This window comes from Hyalella azteca, unplaced genomic scaffold, assembly GCF_000764305.2.
Source record: "Hyalella azteca isolate HAZT.00-mixed unplaced genomic scaffold, Hazt_2.0.2 contig10443, whole genome shotgun sequence".
NCBI classification, from domain to species: Eukaryota; Metazoa; Arthropoda; class Malacostraca; order Amphipoda; family Hyalellidae; genus Hyalella; species Hyalella azteca.
In genome coordinates this window covers 20,796-40,654 of record NW_025940484.1, presented here as the reverse complement: position 1 = coordinate 40,654, position 19,859 = coordinate 20,796, and the positions used below count along the sequence as shown (strand labels likewise).

General features: G+C 39.2%; 2 protein-coding genes across 4 annotated transcripts; both read left to right on the top strand.

The window, feature by feature from the left end:
* The first annotated feature begins 930 nt into the window (after positions 1 to 930).
* Positions 931 to 6,841, top strand: LOC108670645. The gene is made up of 6 exons (XM_018158120.2): positions 931 to 1,538; positions 2,300 to 2,461; positions 2,955 to 3,194; positions 3,842 to 4,055; positions 4,630 to 4,805; positions 5,767 to 6,841. Exons 1-6 carry the CDS (start codon positions 931 to 933, stop codon positions 5,978 to 5,980), a joined length of 1,614 nt encoding a protein of 537 aa, XP_018013609.1. The 3' UTR covers positions 5,981 to 6,841.
* A 718-nt stretch (positions 6,842 to 7,559) lies between these two features.
* LOC108670644 lies at positions 7,560 to 19,311 on the top strand. Of its 3 annotated transcripts, XM_018158119.2 has the most exons (8): positions 7,560 to 9,536; positions 9,875 to 12,737; positions 13,243 to 13,471; positions 13,952 to 14,119; positions 15,219 to 15,458; positions 16,156 to 16,369; positions 17,279 to 17,454; positions 19,126 to 19,311. In XM_018158119.2, the coding sequence occupies exons 1-8, from the start codon at positions 7,608 to 7,610 to the stop codon at positions 19,298 to 19,300; spliced, it is 5,994 nt and encodes a 1,997-aa protein (XP_018013608.2). In that variant the 5' UTR covers positions 7,560 to 7,607; the 3' UTR covers positions 19,301 to 19,311. The 3 variants fall into 3 exon arrangements, with proteins under 3 accessions (XP_018013608.2, XP_047738386.1, XP_047738387.1); XM_047882430.1 differs by lacking the exons at positions 17,279 to 17,454; positions 19,126 to 19,311 and having other exon boundaries at positions 13,960 to 14,119; positions 16,156 to 16,217; XM_047882431.1 differs by lacking the exons at positions 7,560 to 9,536; positions 9,875 to 12,737 and having other exon boundaries at positions 13,390 to 13,471; positions 13,960 to 14,119.
* Positions 19,312 to 19,859: the final 548 nt, after the last annotated feature.

Below are 19,859 nucleotides of genomic sequence, written 5' to 3'. Positions count from 1 at the left end.
ATTCTGCATTATATGTTGACAACGAACAAAATGAATTTCAACAGTCCCGAATTTAAACTTATTCTGCTGCCTAGAAAATTTTTATTTGTTGGTTTAGCTTTAAACTTCTATTTTTTTTTGGTTAATTTCGACAACTAATTGATTGTATCGGTAGTCTAGAATTTTCATACTGAACATGAATATGGACTCCAAAATGCTTTCTAGAAAGATATTAAAAAATTTTGCGGGTTATTCTTTGCTTTTAAATTTCTGTATATTGGGTTATACAATCAATCGAGTTAAATTAATGTTAATTTCAGAATCTTTTACATGTCTAAGTGTATTTACATCAATCCTAGTACTGCAGTCAAAGACCACCAAAGAGTTTTAGCTGGTCTCTTAATTTTTGTTCTCTATTTTACTTTTTTTCAATTTATTCTAAATAAATACATTGTTTCTTAGGACTGTCGGTGCCTGAAATTATAACTTGCGAAACCAGGAAAGCAAGCGGAGCCGTCTTTCAACGTAAGTTCTATTCAGAGCAGCTCCATTATGTTGAAATTAAAATAACAACCTACGAATCACACTTCAGAAAAATGTTCAGTGCACCATCAAGCGACGAGAGTGGCTCTAGTACTACTGAAAGCTGCGATTCAAGTTCTTTTTCTGAATCTTCTTGTTTGGATACTTCCTCTTCTGCTTCGCGAGACACCGGTGAAAGCCGTCCTGATTCACTTGGGAACGTGCCACGCCCTCCTGGTCAGAATGAGGAGGTTTCAAACTCTCTCGGTTTACTTGGGATGCTTCTCAGCCAGCCTACTACACATGGCATGGCTACTGCCCAAAGCATTTCTGACCAACAAGTGGAGGTTGAAAGTCCTCCCTGTCCATATAAGGAAGTTCCAAGCACTCCTGATTCTCTTGGGAAGGTATCGTTCCCTTCTTCCCCACATGAGGTTTCAAGCCCTTGTGGTCAGAACGAGGAGGTTTCAAGTCCTCGAGGTCAGAACGAGGAGGTTTCAAGCCCTCGAGGTCAGAACGAGGAGGTTTCAAGCCCTCGAGGTCAGAACGAGGAGGTTTCAAGCTACTCGAGGTCAGAACGAGGAGGTTTCAAGCCCTCGAGGTCAGAACGAGGAGGTTTCAAGCCCTCGAGGTCAGAACGAGGAGGTTTCAAGCCCTCGTGGTCAGAACGAGGAGGTTTCAAGCCCTCGTGGTCAGAACGAGGAGGTTTCAAACTCTTACGGTTTACTTGAGAGGCTTCTAACCCAGTCTACTCCACATGGGGAAGCTCAAAGAATTTCTAACCAACATGTGGATGTTGCAAGTCCTTCCGGTCCATTTCAGGAAATTCCGATCCCTACTGGTCCATATGATGTGGTCAGTAGCCCATCTGATTCGTGTGAGGGTTCAAGCCTTCTTGGTTCACCAGAGGCTCTGAGCCCATCTGAAGATACCCCAACAGATACAATCGAACGTAGATATTGTCAATTGGAAATCGTGGAAGCGAAACTTCAACTCCCCGAAGAAAGTCGTGATGACTACTACAACAACCATCATGAGTAAGTGATTTGGTATCATTTTATATGGTTTTGATATTAGAATTCTTTTATTGTAGCGATACAATCCGATTCATTCCATTAAACTATGTAGGTCCTGCTGATTTCAACGCCGTGATGTAACAGTTGGAAGGGTTTTCTTTTCTGAACAGATTTTTTGTTGTTAACGTTTGATCTAACTGACGTTCGACAACTTTCCTTTTGTTATTTTTTAACCATTTAAAATTATTTTCGATTAATATTCAGCGCCCCTATCATAAATATTTAAATCGGATAGCGTCGAAAACTTTTCTATTATTCATATTTATAGTTTTACATAGTTCAATCATAAATATTCAAATGGTAATCACCGTCTGCGGGTATTAAAAAACTTCAGGTCGTTATTCAAAAATGAAGTAAACCAGTTCAACACTCACAATAGATTTCTTTCTGAATATGAACCGTAATATTAATATTCTTCCTTTAATTGTGATCGTAATATGTTTTGTAATTATGTGTGGTTAGTTTATATCCTACTGCCAGTTTTCTATTGTGTAGCGCAATTAAAATCTTCACCGCATAAGATGATAGCATACCTATGTTACATTCAATAATTTTATCTTAAGGTCCTCAGTCACATTTGAGTGTAATAGCGTTGAATTTAGATATTTTTCTCATTACAATCGAAATCTGATTTTATTCCCATGTCAAATGTGTATTTCCGATTCCAACTTATGAATGTGCAAAAAATACTGTGTATTGCTCAACTTCTGATGATCGTTTAGGGAAGTTTTATGTGGCGGACTGACACGCGACTGCCAGGGTTACTTCATCCAGCTTCTGGAAGGTCCTTTGGCTGACGCGTGCAAGTATAATTTCAACGCCAGTGATGTCATCGGCCGCCTGCTGCCGCGCATCGTGGCCACCGCAATAGACGGACGGGGACGGTAGGGACATGTACTTTTGCTGTGTGTTGATGAGGACGTTTTACCGTCAATGACACACGAGTCGCCACTTGGGAAATACTGCACTTAACTCGCCACTTGACCTTAAAAACTGTGTGATTCTGACCAAATCCGCGTTTTGTAGGGTTCAATTACCAGATAACTGCGTAGCTGTTTCGATCCTTCCCAGTCTGGAGAGAAATGCTTGATCTTCAATTGGTAATGGATGACGTAATACTAATTGCAACATGAGAAATTTCCTGTATCTGATGGAACTATGAAAAGGTTCAAATTGATGTTTTGTTTAAAATGACGCCATATCTCGTTCAAGTCTTTTCGTACAGGCCATCACAAAATTTAGATTGATAGTTTGCTAAATCTTTAAATTTATCGATTAACACAACAAAATAAAAACGTTTCTGAGTTAAAATTCAATAAAATCGTATATGCCCCTTAGATCGAGTTAAAATTTCTCCAAATCATATATGCCCCCTAGATCGACCATTATTTACAACCGGCGTGCACGAGAGGGCACTATAGTGGACCACGGTTTGGGCCTCCTGAAGCCCCACGCGGCGATGCTGGCAGCAGAGATGCTGGGGTACTACCACGGCTACATGACCGCAGTGCAGAGCCGTCGTGGCAGAACTCTCCACCAGCAGTACCCTCTGCTCTTCCCAGGCACCGAGGCAACTGCTGATGCCATACAGCTGGATGCCTCCAGGACCATTAAAAAGTGAGGTCGTCTTTCTTAAACTTGCTGAATAACTGCTGATGCCATACAGTTGGATGCCTCCAGGACCATTAGAAAGTGAGGTCATCTTTCTTAAACTTACTGAATAACTGCTGATGCCATACAGTTGGATGCCTCCAGGACCATTAGAAAGTGAGGTCGTCTTTCTTAAACTTGCTGCAAGACGATGACATAAAAATGGCCATTCGTGTACGCCTGAAATAAAGTTATTAGTTAGACGATGCTATAAAATTTTTGATGATATGAGTAGGTACGTCTTGGTAAACTTGTTGTGTTACGGTGCCGGATAGAAGACGACTGTAAGTACGTGTTGAATAAACTTGCAGTTGAACCATGATCTAAAGACCATGATCCGGTGAGCATGTTATGAGTTAATAAACTTCTTGAAGACGCGTTGAGCGCAATGACAATTTTGTTGTGAAATTTATGAATGAAACCTTGTTTGCTATTCACGTTGTATAGCTGTCCCGATCCTTAACATTCTGTTATATAATCTCAACCAAAATTTTATCTAAATTCATTAAAAAATGGCTTAGTTCCATAACACAAAAGGTTGTTCTATATTTTAAAATTTTTACTAGTTATTTATTCTGAATTAATTGTTAATTTGAACATATTTCTCGCCCAAGATTACTCCCATACCTGACAAGCAACATTGAAGAACATAAGCGGGTTCGAGGTTACATCGTTAAGCGCTACTACTATGAGCTGGGCGCGCGTTGCAGTCAAATCGGTCAGGGATTCTCACCAAAACTTGCGAAATTCGTGACGCTGGTGAACGGATTCGTGACACCAGGAAACCTTGTCGTGTATTCCACTAAATCTCAGTTCACAGATATTAAGGTAAGGAAGTTGTTTTCCTTTGAAATTATGCCTTGTGCTTGTCCTTTGAAATTGTGTCTTGACGCCGCTATATGTTCCAGCTCTTTATTTTTTTAATCCATGAATTTCATGAAGTATTAAAAACTGATCAACCTAATGGGATGAACCCTTCAAAAGTAGTCTGAGATGTTGTAGTTATAAGTGAACTGTTCATTGATTCAGAGCGTCTAAAGTTGACAGCGTATTCGAATATAGAACGGTGAATAATTGTCGATATTAACATAAATAAATAGAGGTACTCACCTTTGTTGTTTAGCATATCGTTGTATTGAACTAATTATTATAGACTATTAAAAGGTTTCGATTAACTTTACATTTCAACTCGATTAATTCATGCAAATGCATTGTCATCCACGAATAACCTATATAATTCTGAATGTATTTTTTCATAAACTATAGGCTGTGCTTTTCAAGTTGAACTGCATTTTCACGCAACAAAGATATCACACAACCACTATTCTACTGCTATCAATTTTGATTTCATCTATCACAACTTTTTATCCTATTTGATCACTTGTTATTGATCTTTTTTCAGCTGGCCAACTGGAGTTTCGCTCACGAAAACTACTGCCTTAGCGATCTGTTTTGTCTGATCGTTTGTTGCACGGACGCTCAACGCTGCTACGAATACTTGGCAGCGCTCTTCTCGCTATACATTCGCGCTTTCGAAAAAGAACACGAAATTCGTGGCTCCAGGCTCAAAATTAGCGGGTGAGTTAGCGTTTTATTTATCTAGGCTATTACATAAAGCAGAAATATTTCAGTGAACTTGGCCCGAAAACTGCGATTATATGGCCTTAAAATTTGCGGCTTAACTTGAGTTCTAAATTAGCCTCCGTGATAAAAAATACACTCCAGGGAATAAGATTACATTAACTCGTTTCTATTTTCAAAATGTCATTTATTGCCTAAGACCCAAGTATATATGGTTCAATTTAACAGTTAAATGAAACTACTATGTGTAAATTATTTATTCCATTCCAAAATTAGCTTGAAATGTTTGCAATTAACCTAAATGACTAAGGCTTTGTATTATTTGAACGGTATCAATATGTATTACTATAAATATTTGAATTTTAATGGATATTAGACTATCAATTAGTATTAGCACCTACTAGCTATATAGTCCCATTTTTAGCATAGATACCACGTGAATAGACAAAGACCGCCATGAAGCGATATGTAAATACCAAGCCATAATTTCTGTTATATGAACCGACACTTCTCGGTCAGCAGTTTAGTTAGGTAAGACGCTTCTGATAGACTGGTATACAAGCTGAGAAGGCGCGACACGAAACCTCGAGCTTCAGTGAACATATACATACTATAAATGGTATAGCCTTGTGATATCAGTCGCAATTTGCATCGATTTTGCATCAAATATAAGTAGGATTTCCAAATACCGTGACTAGGGACAGCATAAGGCCCACGGACTTTCATGCCCTAAGAACGGGAATGCATATGCCAGCTCCCGACAACAATTGGGCTCCACTGCTACTAAGCGTTAGATATTAAACGCTCTACGTCGTTGGTCGCTTTTATTATGCACCCGACTTGGTTTTGAAGGAGACAACTCCCTTAATATCATTGGTATTCTATATACCAAATATATTTGTGTATCATTATTTAGAGATTCTCTTATTATGAAATATTTTGTTTATGTATCACGCAGGAGCGCAGTGGCTGACATGATGGAATACTGCGGTCGGCACCTGACATTGCGGATGCTGGCAAAGCCTCGTTACTTCTTTCAGGGGCCGGATTGGCTAAACAACTTCATGATCGCCGTAGAGAAGAGCATGCATCTCCTAGGTGACTACCATGATACTCCTGAGGCTGAGTGTTGCTATGGTAAGAACACCACTTTGTCCATTGCAGATACTTAACCTTACTCGAATGCAGGAAATTCTGAATCTAATCAGAGAGCTCTACACTTCTTATGATGTGCTGCTTACAAAACTTCGTCTATTTAGATAACTTTGAACAATTCTAACAACGTGGCATTTTGGGGACTAGTATATAGTATTATGCGATAAAATTATACCCGTTTCAGACCATGCACCATATCAATGACTATAATCATTAAACTAGTGCTCGTTTTGGCTTCGGTGTCGCAGTAACACTATTCATAAAGTAAATTTTTTATTAGCAGCTATGCATTCATTTAACGCTATTGTTTGCTAACGGATGTCACTAAGTGGAATCTAAATTTATTCCCATCTATTTTGAGGATGATTTTAAATTTTATTAGTTGGTAATTGCAGCAGCAAAGAGTTCGCAGTGGATACTTTTGCCATCAGTGCACAACTGCACATCAGTCTAACCTATCCTTCGTCACATTTCACTATATTTTAATAAAATAATTTTTTATCAGTAGAAAAATTTACTTGAGTATGACGCATTCAGAATCTTGTTGTTTTTAAACCCTTTATCTTCGTAGAATGTATTTTTTGCTTGTGAAATGTTGAGTGGACTCAGTTAGGTAAATTTTAATGCTATTTAAGTATTATAAAAGGACGAAATTGGACTGAAAGCGCTCATTTTGCCGGCTGCTCTGTATTTATATTCGTAATTTTGAAAATTGCGATCTTTATCATTTAATTGAACCTTAGCCTTCGGGCAATTTTAAAATACTTCATTTTAAAAAAGATATTGCTCTTGTTTTAGAACGTTTACTGTGCGTTGTTTGTTGCTCCGTTCATTCTATTGAGTCGTTCTTAACATTTAATAAATAATTTCAAACTGAATTACGGTGCAATATTTTTCGTTCATCCTCTCAATCCTCGATACTGCAATACCGCTTTATTTCCAGCAAGGACAACATTAACTGTTGTTGGGGGTAGAAGACGACCCTCCTGGCGACCTCTGTCATTTCCCTAAAAAATTTGATATCTGAATAAATTTTCTAAATTATTCATTTTAGGTACTCGAGTAAATAACACTCAGAGAGGAGCTCTCAATTCTCGGTTGATTCGCCTTGCTAATGGTCAGCGCACCTTACTCTATAAATTACTAATAAATATTATACTTAAATTGTCAATAAAACTTATTCTCTGGTTTTCAATGAAACATGCTTAAATTACTAATAATACACCGTTCTCCATTGTGTTTAAAATGCATATATTTGAAATAATTGGCTGGTTAAGGCATTTATACTTGTAAAGATAACTTGTTCATTAGAAGAAAATTAAGAGAAATTTTTTTCTTATCTAGTTTTCATCGCTGAATTCTTGATTATTAAGCCAATTTGGGCCTCATGCGAAACAATGAATCTCGCCTTTGAACTTTCCTTACAAATGACCTCGCAATTAAAACTAATATCCTTCATAAATCGTAAAGAGATACCATCATTGATGCTATAACTTAAGACCGAGATATACTTTCATATACATTCATGGTCTTTGCTCGGAATTTGTCATGCCGTTCTTCAATGATTTCCAGGAACTCTTTTTTTGGTAACGACAATAATTATTTATATAGTTTGACGACTCTGGCGAAATAAAAAACAACAGAATGCCCGATTTAGATATAACTCATGAGCTTGGTGATTATGACAGAGTCTCGGACATGAGCTTCTCAAACTCTACCAGTGTATCGAACCCTGAAGCCAAGAAATGGATGACACGTTTTATTGACGCTACTGAAAGTCCACATGGTTATGCACGTGAAACGACTTCACTTCATTACCCTAACACAACTGAAGAACACAACATAACTTCATTGAAGAATGTCAGCTCTGATGACCACGAGATGATCCTTCTGCAGAATTCCCCTTCAAAAAGTGCGCCAAACATTAAGCGGAAGTGTAGTCCCACCATGTCTGAAAATATGCGGAAAGTTCCAAAATCTGATCCTCAAAATCAAAATTGCAGCGGTCATCTGAAATATTCGCCGAAAATCGCTAATAAAACTTCGATATCAGGCAACTGCTCGATATCCAAGTCCATCACCGGGGAGTTAGATGACAAAGGTCGTTTGGAAATGGCATCCAAGCCTGGCGACAACACCCCTTCTTCCATCTGCGAAACTTTTCCTCCGAACAAGCGGACGCAGATCGTTGAAAAATATACCAATTCCGGCGGCGAATCGATTGCTACAAGAACGCTATCAGGTGCTATGTCGCGTTCAAAAATTGATTCCTCAGAGGTAATCGGACAACTGGAATTTCAGGACACAAAAATGGCCGACTGTATAAACTCTCAAGAATCTGCCAACGCTTGTGCAACCGGTGTGGCAGAAACTTTAGATTTTTCAAGCTCAGAATCATCGTGCTGTTCAACTTCAATAAAATCTTCAGACATCCAGTCGCAGAAAAAAGTTGACCTCGCTGAACCACTAGTGACCAACTTCTCAAACATTGACGCTGACCTTCGTAAATTCAATGTTATTTGCCCGCCTGCAGATAAAGTGATCTGTTGCGCCGAAGTGACAGAAGCTGCTAATCAATCAGACTCCTCAACTGTAGACGCGTATGATGCTGAAAAACAAGAATTTCTGAACATTTTAGGTAGTTGCTGTGTTCCCGAATCAGAGGCAAGTGAAATGAACCGTTCAGAAGCTAATGTTTTCCGGGCCAAAAAGTTTAAGTTAGGAGACAGCTCCGATTCAAGCACCTGTGATGCATTTGAAGCAAGCGATTCAAGTTCCGAAAATGAAAATATATGCTCTCGTAATTTACCTGAAATATCAGAAAATATTAGAACAAGAAACATTGAGTTGGAATCCGAAGATGAAAATGCATCACCTTCAAAAAAGAGCTTTAAATCTGACCATGAAACTGATACAGTACCAATCAAAAGGACCAACTTGAAGATGCCTGTACCAATGCTGACACCGATCCCAGGTTCGGGTCAAACCTTGATAGATTGGACGGCTTACCAGCCAGCGGTTACGGACACTAGTGTCGCTGATCCTACGTCGATGAGGACGACCAGTGATGTCGGAAAGCACTCGGAAATATCCGTTGGTCAATGTCAAGAATTACTATCCGCAACACAAACTTGTACGGTCAGAGATTGCGAAAATATTATTGATGGATCTAAAAAGAGGCCCGAAGGTGAAGAAAGGCTACTCGACTGTGAAAAGGCTACAGATCGAAAATATGTCGAAAAGACTAAAACCGAAGTTAGGAATATCACACCAGAAATGCCTATGATCAACCCTATTGAGAATGAGAAGCCTTTAGATGGGGATTTATCTAGTGCAGAAGTGTCCTCCACAACCACGGACGATTTAAATGCTGATGAAAATTCCGAATTTTTATATGATTCTGAAAGTGAGTTGGATGATGATGATTACGATTATGATGATTTTACCTCTGAAAGTAGTTCCGAAGATGGCGAGGAAACTCCAGAAGAAGACATCGTTATGTTGGGGCTGGAAGTCTCCTCCAACATCGGCTATTTGGTCCCAGGCAAAGCAGTGGCCCGGAAAATTAGGAACGTAAGTACATATATCAAGAAATTACTCTAGCTTGAATGTCAGCCTAAAGTTCTATACATATTCATTTTTTTAATCGAAAATAATCTATTCTGAAACGATCATAAATATTTGCATTTCGGTACGTTATTGATTTTTCCTTAATTTTTATTTACAATTATTTTCATAACAATTATTATTATGCTTAATATGAAAAGTCACAAGCTTTCGAATGAATCTGCCAGGTTTATTAGTTGTAACTGAAAATTTTCTTCCAATATTTAATTTATTTATAACTTATCGGTCGTTATCCTCAATATAACCTAGTACCTAACATTTTATTTCTTCTCACATGTTGCCAGGTTATCGAAGGCAAAGAAGATACAGACCTCTATGGGTTCGGTTTAAATGAATATGCCTTTGCTTACGATACCCGCTTCTGCAACGTTAATTTGGGGAGAAAAGTCACCGCACTTGAGCGAAAAGTTTTGCAGCTTTTCGCATTGAAGTCAATTGACATGAAAGAAGTTTTGCTACCCCAACTCCTTGCCGTTCTCAAGGAAAATCCTGACCTACCTATCGAAGGAATGCAGCGGAAATCGACTAGACTTAAGCAACTGACTAAGAATCTCCCTGAATGGAAGTCTGACTTCCTTAAAAAAGATATTAAGGAAATGCTGGTTTATTTGATTGGCTTATCAATGTCACTGTTGCCGTCCGTGCAATCCCCAATATCTCTATCTTCTCACTGCAATTCGCCAGCAAGAAGTACGAATGATGAACATATACAAGAATTTGATTCTATCCAGGAAAAAGTAATGTCTCTCAAGGATGAGAAGCTCGCAAATTCCGAAATCACTCCGCAAGTGGACCCACTAACCAAAAACAGTCTCAGCTCAAAACAAGAGTCGATAGCAACATTGATGGAAGCCATGGAGGTAACCAAGAGCGTACCCTGCGAAGACCTCGGGCCAGAAAAAATGACGGCTGTCAAAGAACCCCAACAACCTGAAGTTTCCACGAATCTAAACGATCCTTCGGACAAAACTACGACGCCGAAACGTAAATTGTTTTCCGAACTTCCTTTCCCAGAAAACGCGAAGAAACAGAAACTCCTGATTTCCGATAATGTGGAGGACATTTCAACGCTGGACGGGATTGACGATGAAATTCAGTCAGTTAAAATAAAGGTTTTAGGAGAGTTGTTTACTTACGGAAGTGAACTTTCCGAAACCGTAAGTTCAACTGTTACTACACATGATTCTGGAAAAAATTCAGCTCATTCCAAATCTTCAAATTTAGTTTTATCTGAAGAAACAGAAGCGATGGCTGCAATCGATGATTCAAAGCAATCCTCAAAGGATTCCGATAAAGAGGCAGCTGAGACAAAAATTCTCCCTCAAATTGCAAGCTGTCTTGACAAGGTTACGGAAGCTAGCACAATATCAGATAAACCTATAAACAAAACAGACACTATCGAAACTAGCTGTGATTCTGAGCAGTTGGCCCCAAATAACTCAAACGTCAATAAAATTGGGGAGGAAGACTCGAACCGAACGAAACAGTTAGTAACGCCAGCAAAAATTTCCAATGGCGTGCTATGCCCTCTAGTAGCCGTTGAATTTTCTAAGGGTCGTCAAGAAAATCCACACCAAAAACTCAAATCCACCCAAGAGGAAATAAACGATACTCAGCGACAAGTTGAATCGGGTGCCAATATTAAATCGCCTGAAAAAGAAATTAATACGATATCTAAAAGTCTAAATACAGCTCTGAATCAAAGCTCTTCAAATAAAATTGCCAACGCTATGGATATAATGGAGAACATGCCGAATGAGCCGAGTATCGCCCCAGAAGTCCGCCGAAAGCTGTTTGATGGTGAAGAAAAGCTTGACGAAGATGTAGCCAACAAAGCTGAGGAAACCGTGAACGAAATTTCACAGTCCCCACTTACTCGCTCAAATGTCGAGACCAGACGATCAGATCCAGCGGTGGTCAGTGATGTATCACAGCCGAAAGAGTTACTTCCTTCTGCTATTTCATCTGCATCGGACGCTAGTGAAGTTATCGAACTTAATAGGAATGAAGGTCAGAGTTTTATGGAAGCCGTTAAAATGCTGAGCAAGTATTGCAAAGCTGGAGCTACAATTAACAACGTATCCAAAGGTCAGGAAGGTCCGCTCGAAGGAGTCCTTTATGATTTGAATGACTATGATGGCTGGCCTAAGAGTATCCGCAACAACATTTATCCTCCTGGTTTCCCTTCGTACTATCTACGTAGGAAAGTAAAGGAAAAATATACAAAACCTATAAAATGGAAATGGCTATACACGAAAATAAAATGTAATGCATACATAAGGAATTTGAACCATACGCCCATAATGCACATCCTTTCCACGGGACAAGCCCATCTTATGTACGGTCCAAGAAAAAAGGTCACAACTAAGAAGCCGAGGCTATGCACAAAAACTACGAATAATATGCGAAGCCATGACAAAGCTCTGACTAATTATTGTTCCAACCAGATCAATGGATTTCCAACAACACACAAGCCTACCGCGAGTTTCAAATCAAACTCGCCGCTCGAAAACGAACTTCGGGCTTGTCAAATCCCACCCCTAGAATCAATGTTGCCAAATAATTTTCTGGAAACTTCTTCAGAAAATTTACCGGTCACAGACATTTGTATTCCGAAGAAGATACCGTTTCATGATCATGCATCACTGTACGAATCCACCGACGGTATTTCATCACTTCATGATGTGCCGCTCCGAAACCAACTTGCCTCAAATTTTAATGTTCCCTTACGGACAACATCCAAATGCTTCCCGCTCCATAATATGCTTTTGAGTAGTCATCCTACATCCAAAAAAATGATTCGAAGTTACGAAGAATTAGCCGTCCCCGGACCATCATCTACCCCACCAGCTCCTACAGAAATATTAGGTGTTTCAGAGCCGTTGTTCCGGCACGCAGTTATCGTAGCGTTGCAGGAGTTAAATTTTAACGGCATTTCGATGGTGGATGAAAGCGGCCGAAAACTAAGATCTTCTCCATGGATAAAAACAGAAGTCTTAGGGGAAGGAGCCGGTTCCTGCTCTTCAAACAAAAGTTCAAATTTTTTTGAAGAATTGATATGTGACCACTTGCTGTTTCCCGGTGAAAATGTTCTCCTCGAGGGTCGTTATTGCCACGATTTAGCTGTGCACCGACTTCAACGAAAAGGTAATGATTCAATATTTATTCACTTTGCTCACTATTATCCTAATTGATTTATCATATATTTCGTGCGTTGAATCCCACATTATTTATCAAAAGTTTTTAGCATAGTTATCGGCTTCTGAGTTTCAGTTCCGTGGAAATCTGGATGAATGAAAAGATCAAAGATGTTTTGGATAATATATTTTCATGACTTAGGTTTCTCTCGTTATTTTGGTGTTAATTGTCAAAAATTTATAAAGTAACTTTTTTACAAGGGACATTATTGACTCGTCTCGCATAATTAAACAAAATTTATTTTGTTTTTATTTTACGCGAGTTCTAGGATTAAATATCTCAAGTTTCATCGCTCATGCACAGCATTCAAAGACGGACTTTAATGGGACACGTATGTTCTCAAGACGAACAAGCGATTTTTCAAACCGCTTTAAGTTCATCTCCACTTCTCTAATAATTTCCACTTCTCTAATTTTTCCACTTCTCTAATAACGTATTTAACATTTTTTTGTAGATTCGACTTTGAAAAAGCTTGCGAAATGCACCTACGCGCGTCGGAACTTGAATTCGCCCACGTTTGTTAGGAACCAATTTTATGAAGAGCGAGGCTGCCTGTTGATAATCAAAGCCTGGGCCAAAGAAGACGATAAACCAGAGTTGGTGGAAGCAATCGTCACGTATTCTGCACGAGTGAAAAAGGGAACTCGAACCTTTACTCTAAATGATGAAGAGGAAAATTCGATGTAGGTTACTAATTTAGAATTCAGCAGTATTTAATTTTACGCAATTTTACGGTGTCGAATGACCTTTAATCAAATAACGGGATAAAACATTTAAATAATCAAATACCGTGAACATACTTAATTTTGTCATCGAAATTGATTACAAATTAATGTTATGAATTGAATATTTTTACCATTTAATTTTATCGCAACATTGCAGGTTTTCCTACTGCAGACTTATTAACTTTGAACTGTATGTGTAATGCTATCTTAAATTTTGGACGATTCTCTGATTTAGATTTACTATCGTGGTTTTCTAATTCCAACTGCTCATCCATGAAATATTTCATCATCATTATTTGTACGCGATATTTATTTTTTCGTAAGCTTGAACACCGTAATATTGTAATCATTTACATATAACCCAAATTAATAGATTTCCCGAAGAATCTTTTTTAAGAATTTTTTCAAGCAACCTGTTTAATTGTTTATGATGAAAAGATTCACAGTGCCCTGCTCCGGGGCCTTCTCTGTGGACCTGATGGGCCACGCAGTCCACGTCCTGCAGGGCCCCCTGGCGGAGGTGGCCGCGGCCAACGCCATCGCCGGCCGGTCCATCGCACGGCTCTTCCTGAACCTCTGGGCCACCGCCCGGGACAACCAGGGCAGGTCGGTTACCAAGGCAGGTCGGTTACCGGGGCAGGTCGGTTACCGGGACAGTTGCATACCGGGACAGTTGCATACCGGGACAGTTGCATACCGGGACAGTTGCATACCGGGACAGTTGCATACCGAGACAGTTGCTCATACCGGGACAGTTGCATACCGGGACAGTTGCATACCGGGACAGTTGCATACCGGGACAGTTGCATACCGGGACAGTTGCATACCGGGACAGTTTCATACCGGGACAGTTTCATACCGGGACAGTTGCATACCGGAACAGCTGGTTGCTAAGTGTTTTGGGGGACAGCGAGTGTGCAGTAGCTTTTTTAATTTGCGGTTTCGTCTTCGATTTTGAGATTGCGTCCTCGATGCTTGGTTGCGTATTCAATCCTTTGGTTCATCGTCAATGTTAAGTTGATTTTCTTCTACCTAGGCATTCGTAGAGTAGCGTTGTTCCATCGGTTTTTTATTGCATAATTGATCTCACCTAATCAATTCGATTTTTTGTGCATTTTATTTTGAATTTAACCTTGCACATTACCTCGCTATTAGTCTTCCATACTAACCATCCAACCAGTACTGCAATTAACTTCCCGATTGATCTTAAATCAATTCATCGTTTAGCCTTCAGGCATCTTCTCTGAAAGTCTCAACCGCCTTCCGTTTAAGCTCTAAATAATTTCGTTTAAGTTATAATTTTCACTATTCCTTCAATCACCGTTCTGCAAGCTTTCAATCAACGGTCGTCAAGCTTCCAATTCATCCTCGCTTAGCCCTCAATCACCCCTTCGCCTGGCCCTCAATCACCTATCGCCTACTTTCTATCACACCACGAGTACCTCCAATCTCCCCTCTACAAACCTCAATCATCCCTCTACTAGCCCTAAATCACCTCTTGCCTACCTTCTATCTCCCCTCGAGTACCATCAATCTCCCCTCGCCAACCCTCAATCATCCCCCTACTAGCCATCAATCACCTCTCGCCCACCTTCTATCTCCACTCGAGTACCTTCAATCTCCCCTCGCCAACCCTCAATCGTACCTCTACTAGCCCTCAATCACCCCCCTACTAGCCCTCAATCACCCCTCAAATCGTCATCAGGTCAACGATCGTATCGTCGCCCTTCAGTCCTCTGGAGCCACACTTCCGAGTCTTGGGCGCTCGTCTGGCTGCGGAAGAAGCGCTGATGCTGGCCGAGCGTCTGGGCCACTTCCACGCACACACTGCCATGTTTATGCTCGGACAACCCAAGGAAATACATCAAATTTTTCCTGGGGTTCTCTTTACATTAGAAGAAACCTCCAGAAAACTCATTCTGGAAGCAATGGAAACTATTTCTAGGTGAGATGTATAATTGTTTTTTTTTTGTGAATGTAAAAGACATTATTTAATGTGCGGAAACGTCATCGTTCTATGTTGGAAAGCCATCTTTTGATAAGGATTGAGGTGATCAATCAATGAGTACGAATCTACGAAGCAGTTTTTATTTTTTCATCTTGAGATTTCCATTCGTTTCAGTTTCATATCAGAAAGGTTGATGAGCTACATCCGTTCCTCGCGTTATTGCTGGAACTTTTATTTATGGTTCTGTATATCTAATTATCAGCGAAGCGTATACAGATTTCGCTGCAACTGGTGCAGTCAGTCGCAAAATAATAATTATATCTCTGTCCTATTTCAATGTCATTTTCTCTGCTATATCTGTGAAATTCTAGAAATAATATCAAAGTTTGTGCGTGTTAGTTTGTGTGGTTGCCTGACACCACATAAATACAATGGCTGTTCTGACAAGTTTACACGGTAATTATCGTGTCGGGATATTACCTGGGCCTGAGAATATATTCCTCGAAGGAAGTATTGTAAAGGTTTGCAAAATTTCATGGGAGGAAAAGTTAGGTTCAATAATTTAACTTTGATCGGATGGGTTTGCTCTGGATTCCAAAATTGCATAAATTTTTAAGCCCGGGCAACACCGGGCTAAATAAATTAATGTTAGGCTAAACGTTTCTGCACTCCTTTCCATTCTAACGTCCTCCAGAATAGAAAAATACTTCAACGCAGAACGTCTCAGAGAAGGCACCGTGGCTCACTACGTCTATTACAATTTCTACCTCAACGCTACGGTCGACGGCTACGGCAAGCTCATGCGACTTCCTGATAACGACGAAATGTTTTGCTCTTTCATCATCGGCAGAATTACCTTGGATAACTTAGTAACTTACACTACGAAGCGCTACGTGTTAGATGTCAAGGTAAGAATCAACTGATAAGTTTTGCCTGAGCTTATTATATGTTAAAGGAAAAATCTATTCGTGTCAATGATTTTTTAAATATCATGTTACTTCTGATTAAATTTTCCACGGAAATCAGTGATTTCACCAATCGTTAATGTGGAACTTCATTAGTCCCAAAATTTAACCATTTCGCCTAAACTCGATTTGTTCGCTCATGTTGGAGCTCCGAGCGAACTAAACTCTTATGTTCTCATTATCTTTATTTGGAATTGTTTGTTATTCCGAGTAATTTTAATTCGCTACTAAATCCACCTCGACTGTTAACTGCAAAAAATCGTTAAAAACAAATGTATTACAAACCAACATGTTTCGGGACCTTGAATAAAATCAAGGCTCCACCCCAAACTAGCTCTACTTTATGAAACATAATTTCTTAGCTTGATTTTTTTTCACGTAGCTCGAATTATTAGACATTATTCAAGTTGGTGACTAATGTAATTCACGTAATAATGGGACAGCGGCTTTTTCAGGTACTTAATATACTCATCCTTTTTATTTTTGATACCAAAGTTAAGGTAATGAAAGTTAAGAACTTACGATCGATCTATTAACTAGAGTTACCGTCAGAAACTACTATTACTCGTATGCCTACTGATACCATTACCCGCCATCAATGTCGTGCGTATCAAAAGGCCTTGTAACTAAAGTTACCGCCTACAGAAAAAATCTTGACGCTATTAACAGACCTAGCTTCCCCAGATCCTGAACCTGTCGGGGATGCACTTAGGGTTCATTAACAGACCTAGCTTCCCCAGATCCTGAACCTGTCGGGGATGCACTTAGGGTTCATTAACAGACCTAGTTTCCCCAGATCCTGAACTGGTCGGGGATGCACGTTGGGTTCCTTAACAGACCTAGCTTCCCCAGATCCTGAACCTGTCGGGGATGCACGTTGGGTTCAGTTTCGTGGACCTGCTGAGTGCGATTGTCTTCTGCACTCACGCGACGTTTCAGCCGCGCCTGCTCACGGAGATGCTGGTGCGCTACACCGTCGCATTCACCAACACATACGCTGCCTATGACGTCGCAGTCAAGTTGTCAATGTGAGATCCGTGACAAATTCTGTTACGAATAGCTGCCAATTATTTAAACCGTAATTTCTAACACATAAACTGTTTTCCTATTTATATAAAAAAATTATTTTGAGACTTTAAGTAACTGAACATTTATGGAAGATTCGTTTACCCGATTCATTGTTACTGATTTACTGCATTCGTTATTTAATTAATCAACTTAACGCCTTTACGTGGTTATTCCTAAAAATTACTGAGGAATCTACATTACTTCATGCATACATTTTTTTTGTTAATATACATAATCAAATATTTTAAATATAGACTCGTAAATTTCCTGTTAAAATTTTTATTTGATTCGTCGATGTTTTTCAAGCATTCATAAATTTATGTCTAATATGTCTGTGGGTTTGGATTTATTAACAATAAGATTTTTTTATTTAAAAGTAGGTTTCAACTTTATATATGTACCAGCATTAATTTATGAAATAGTTTCCAGTCATTTAGGAAAATAATGCGGAAAAATATTTTACCTTTATAATTGGATTGCGCTTTTTTTGTATGTCTCTTTTTAATTCGTTTGTTCCTTTTTTATGATAAGCATTTGCTACATAGCGATTCCGATTATTTCATATGGGAATATCGTCTCATTTTCGCATGGAATTCCAATACTTTCCTCAGGAAATTTCATTTTTCCTGTGGACAATATTTTTCGCCTGTAAAATGATTCGTAAACATGTCTTCATCTCTTTATTCGTAAACATGTCTCCATCTCTTTATTCGTAAACATGTCTCCATCTCTTTATTCGTAAACATATCTTCATCTCTTTATTCGTAAACTTGTCTTCATCTCTTTATTCGTAAACATGTCTTCATCTCTTTATTCGTAAACATGTCTTCATCTCTTTATTAGTAAACATGTATTCATCTCTTTATTCATAAACATATCTTCATCACTTTATTCGTAAACATGTCTTCATCTCTTTATTCGTAAACATGTCTTCATCTCTTTATTCGTAAACATGTCTTCATCTCTTTATTAGTAAACATGTCTTCATCTCTTTAATCGTAAACATGTCTTCATCTCTCTATTCGTAAACATGTATCCATCTCTTTATTCGTAAACATATCTTCATCACTTCATTCGTGAACATGTCTTCATCTCTATTCGTAAACGTGTTTTTATCTCTTTTTTCGTAAACATGTTTTCATCTCTTTATTCGTAAACATGCCTTCATCACTTTATTCGTAAACATGCCTTCATCACTTTATTCGTAAACATGTCTTCATCTCTTCATTCGTAAACATGTCTTTATCTCTTTTTTTTTGTAAACATGTCTCCATCTCTTTATTCGTAAACATGTCTTCATCTCTTTATTCGTAAACATGTATTCATCTCTTTATTCGTAAACATGTCTTCATCTCTTTATTCGTAAACATGTCTTCATCTCTATATACGTAAACATGTCTTCACAACTTTACTCGTAAACATGTCTTCACAACTTTATTCGTAAACATGTCTTCACAATTATTCGTAAACATGTCTTCACAACTTTATTCGTAAACATGTCTTCATCACTTTATTCGTGAACATGCATTCATCACTTTATTCCTAAACATGTCTTCATCTCTTTATTCCTAAACATGTCTTCATCTCTTTATTCCTAAACATGTCTTCATCTCTTAATTCTTTCCCCGCAGCAACAAGTTACTGCGGCTGTTGGATGACGCCGTCGAGTTTCTGATCCTGGAAATCCTAGCGCATCCTGATCGCTTCCTGCCGCCCTGCAGCTCTCCTGACGACCTCATGGGCGTCGTCCAAGACGTGCTCCTCGTCAGCAGAAAACCTGCGTTGCGTCGTCTTAGGCTGACGTGATGGTGACGTGGTGGTGATGTGGTGGTGACGTGGTGGTGACGTGGTGGTGACGTGGTGGTGACATGGTGGTGACATGGTGGTGACGTTGCAGTGACGTGGTAGTGACGTGGTAGTGACGTGGTAGTGACGTGGTGGTGATGTGGTGCTGACGTGGTGCTGACGTGGTGCTGACGTGGTGGTGACGTGTCAGAAACGTTGCAGTGACTCGTTAGTGAAATGGTAGTGACGTGGCAATGACGCGTTAGTAAAGTGGTAGTGACGTTGCAATGACGAATTAGTATTAGCGAAGTGTTAGTGACGTGGCAGTTACATTATGTGTAATAACCCACGACGGTCATCAAATAAGACCCTTATGATACAGGATCCTGCCGCGCGAGTGTCACTCTAAGTATATTCCCAGAGAGAAATTAAGTACCATTTTCTCAGCATTTGTGTTTGTGCCGACTTTTTTGGACATTTGTTGATATAAGCTTCTTTTTTGGTATTTTAATTAAATGACCTGGTCCGCTGTAATGAATTTTATTGGCTTCAAATTGATTTATATGGGTACTGTTCAATA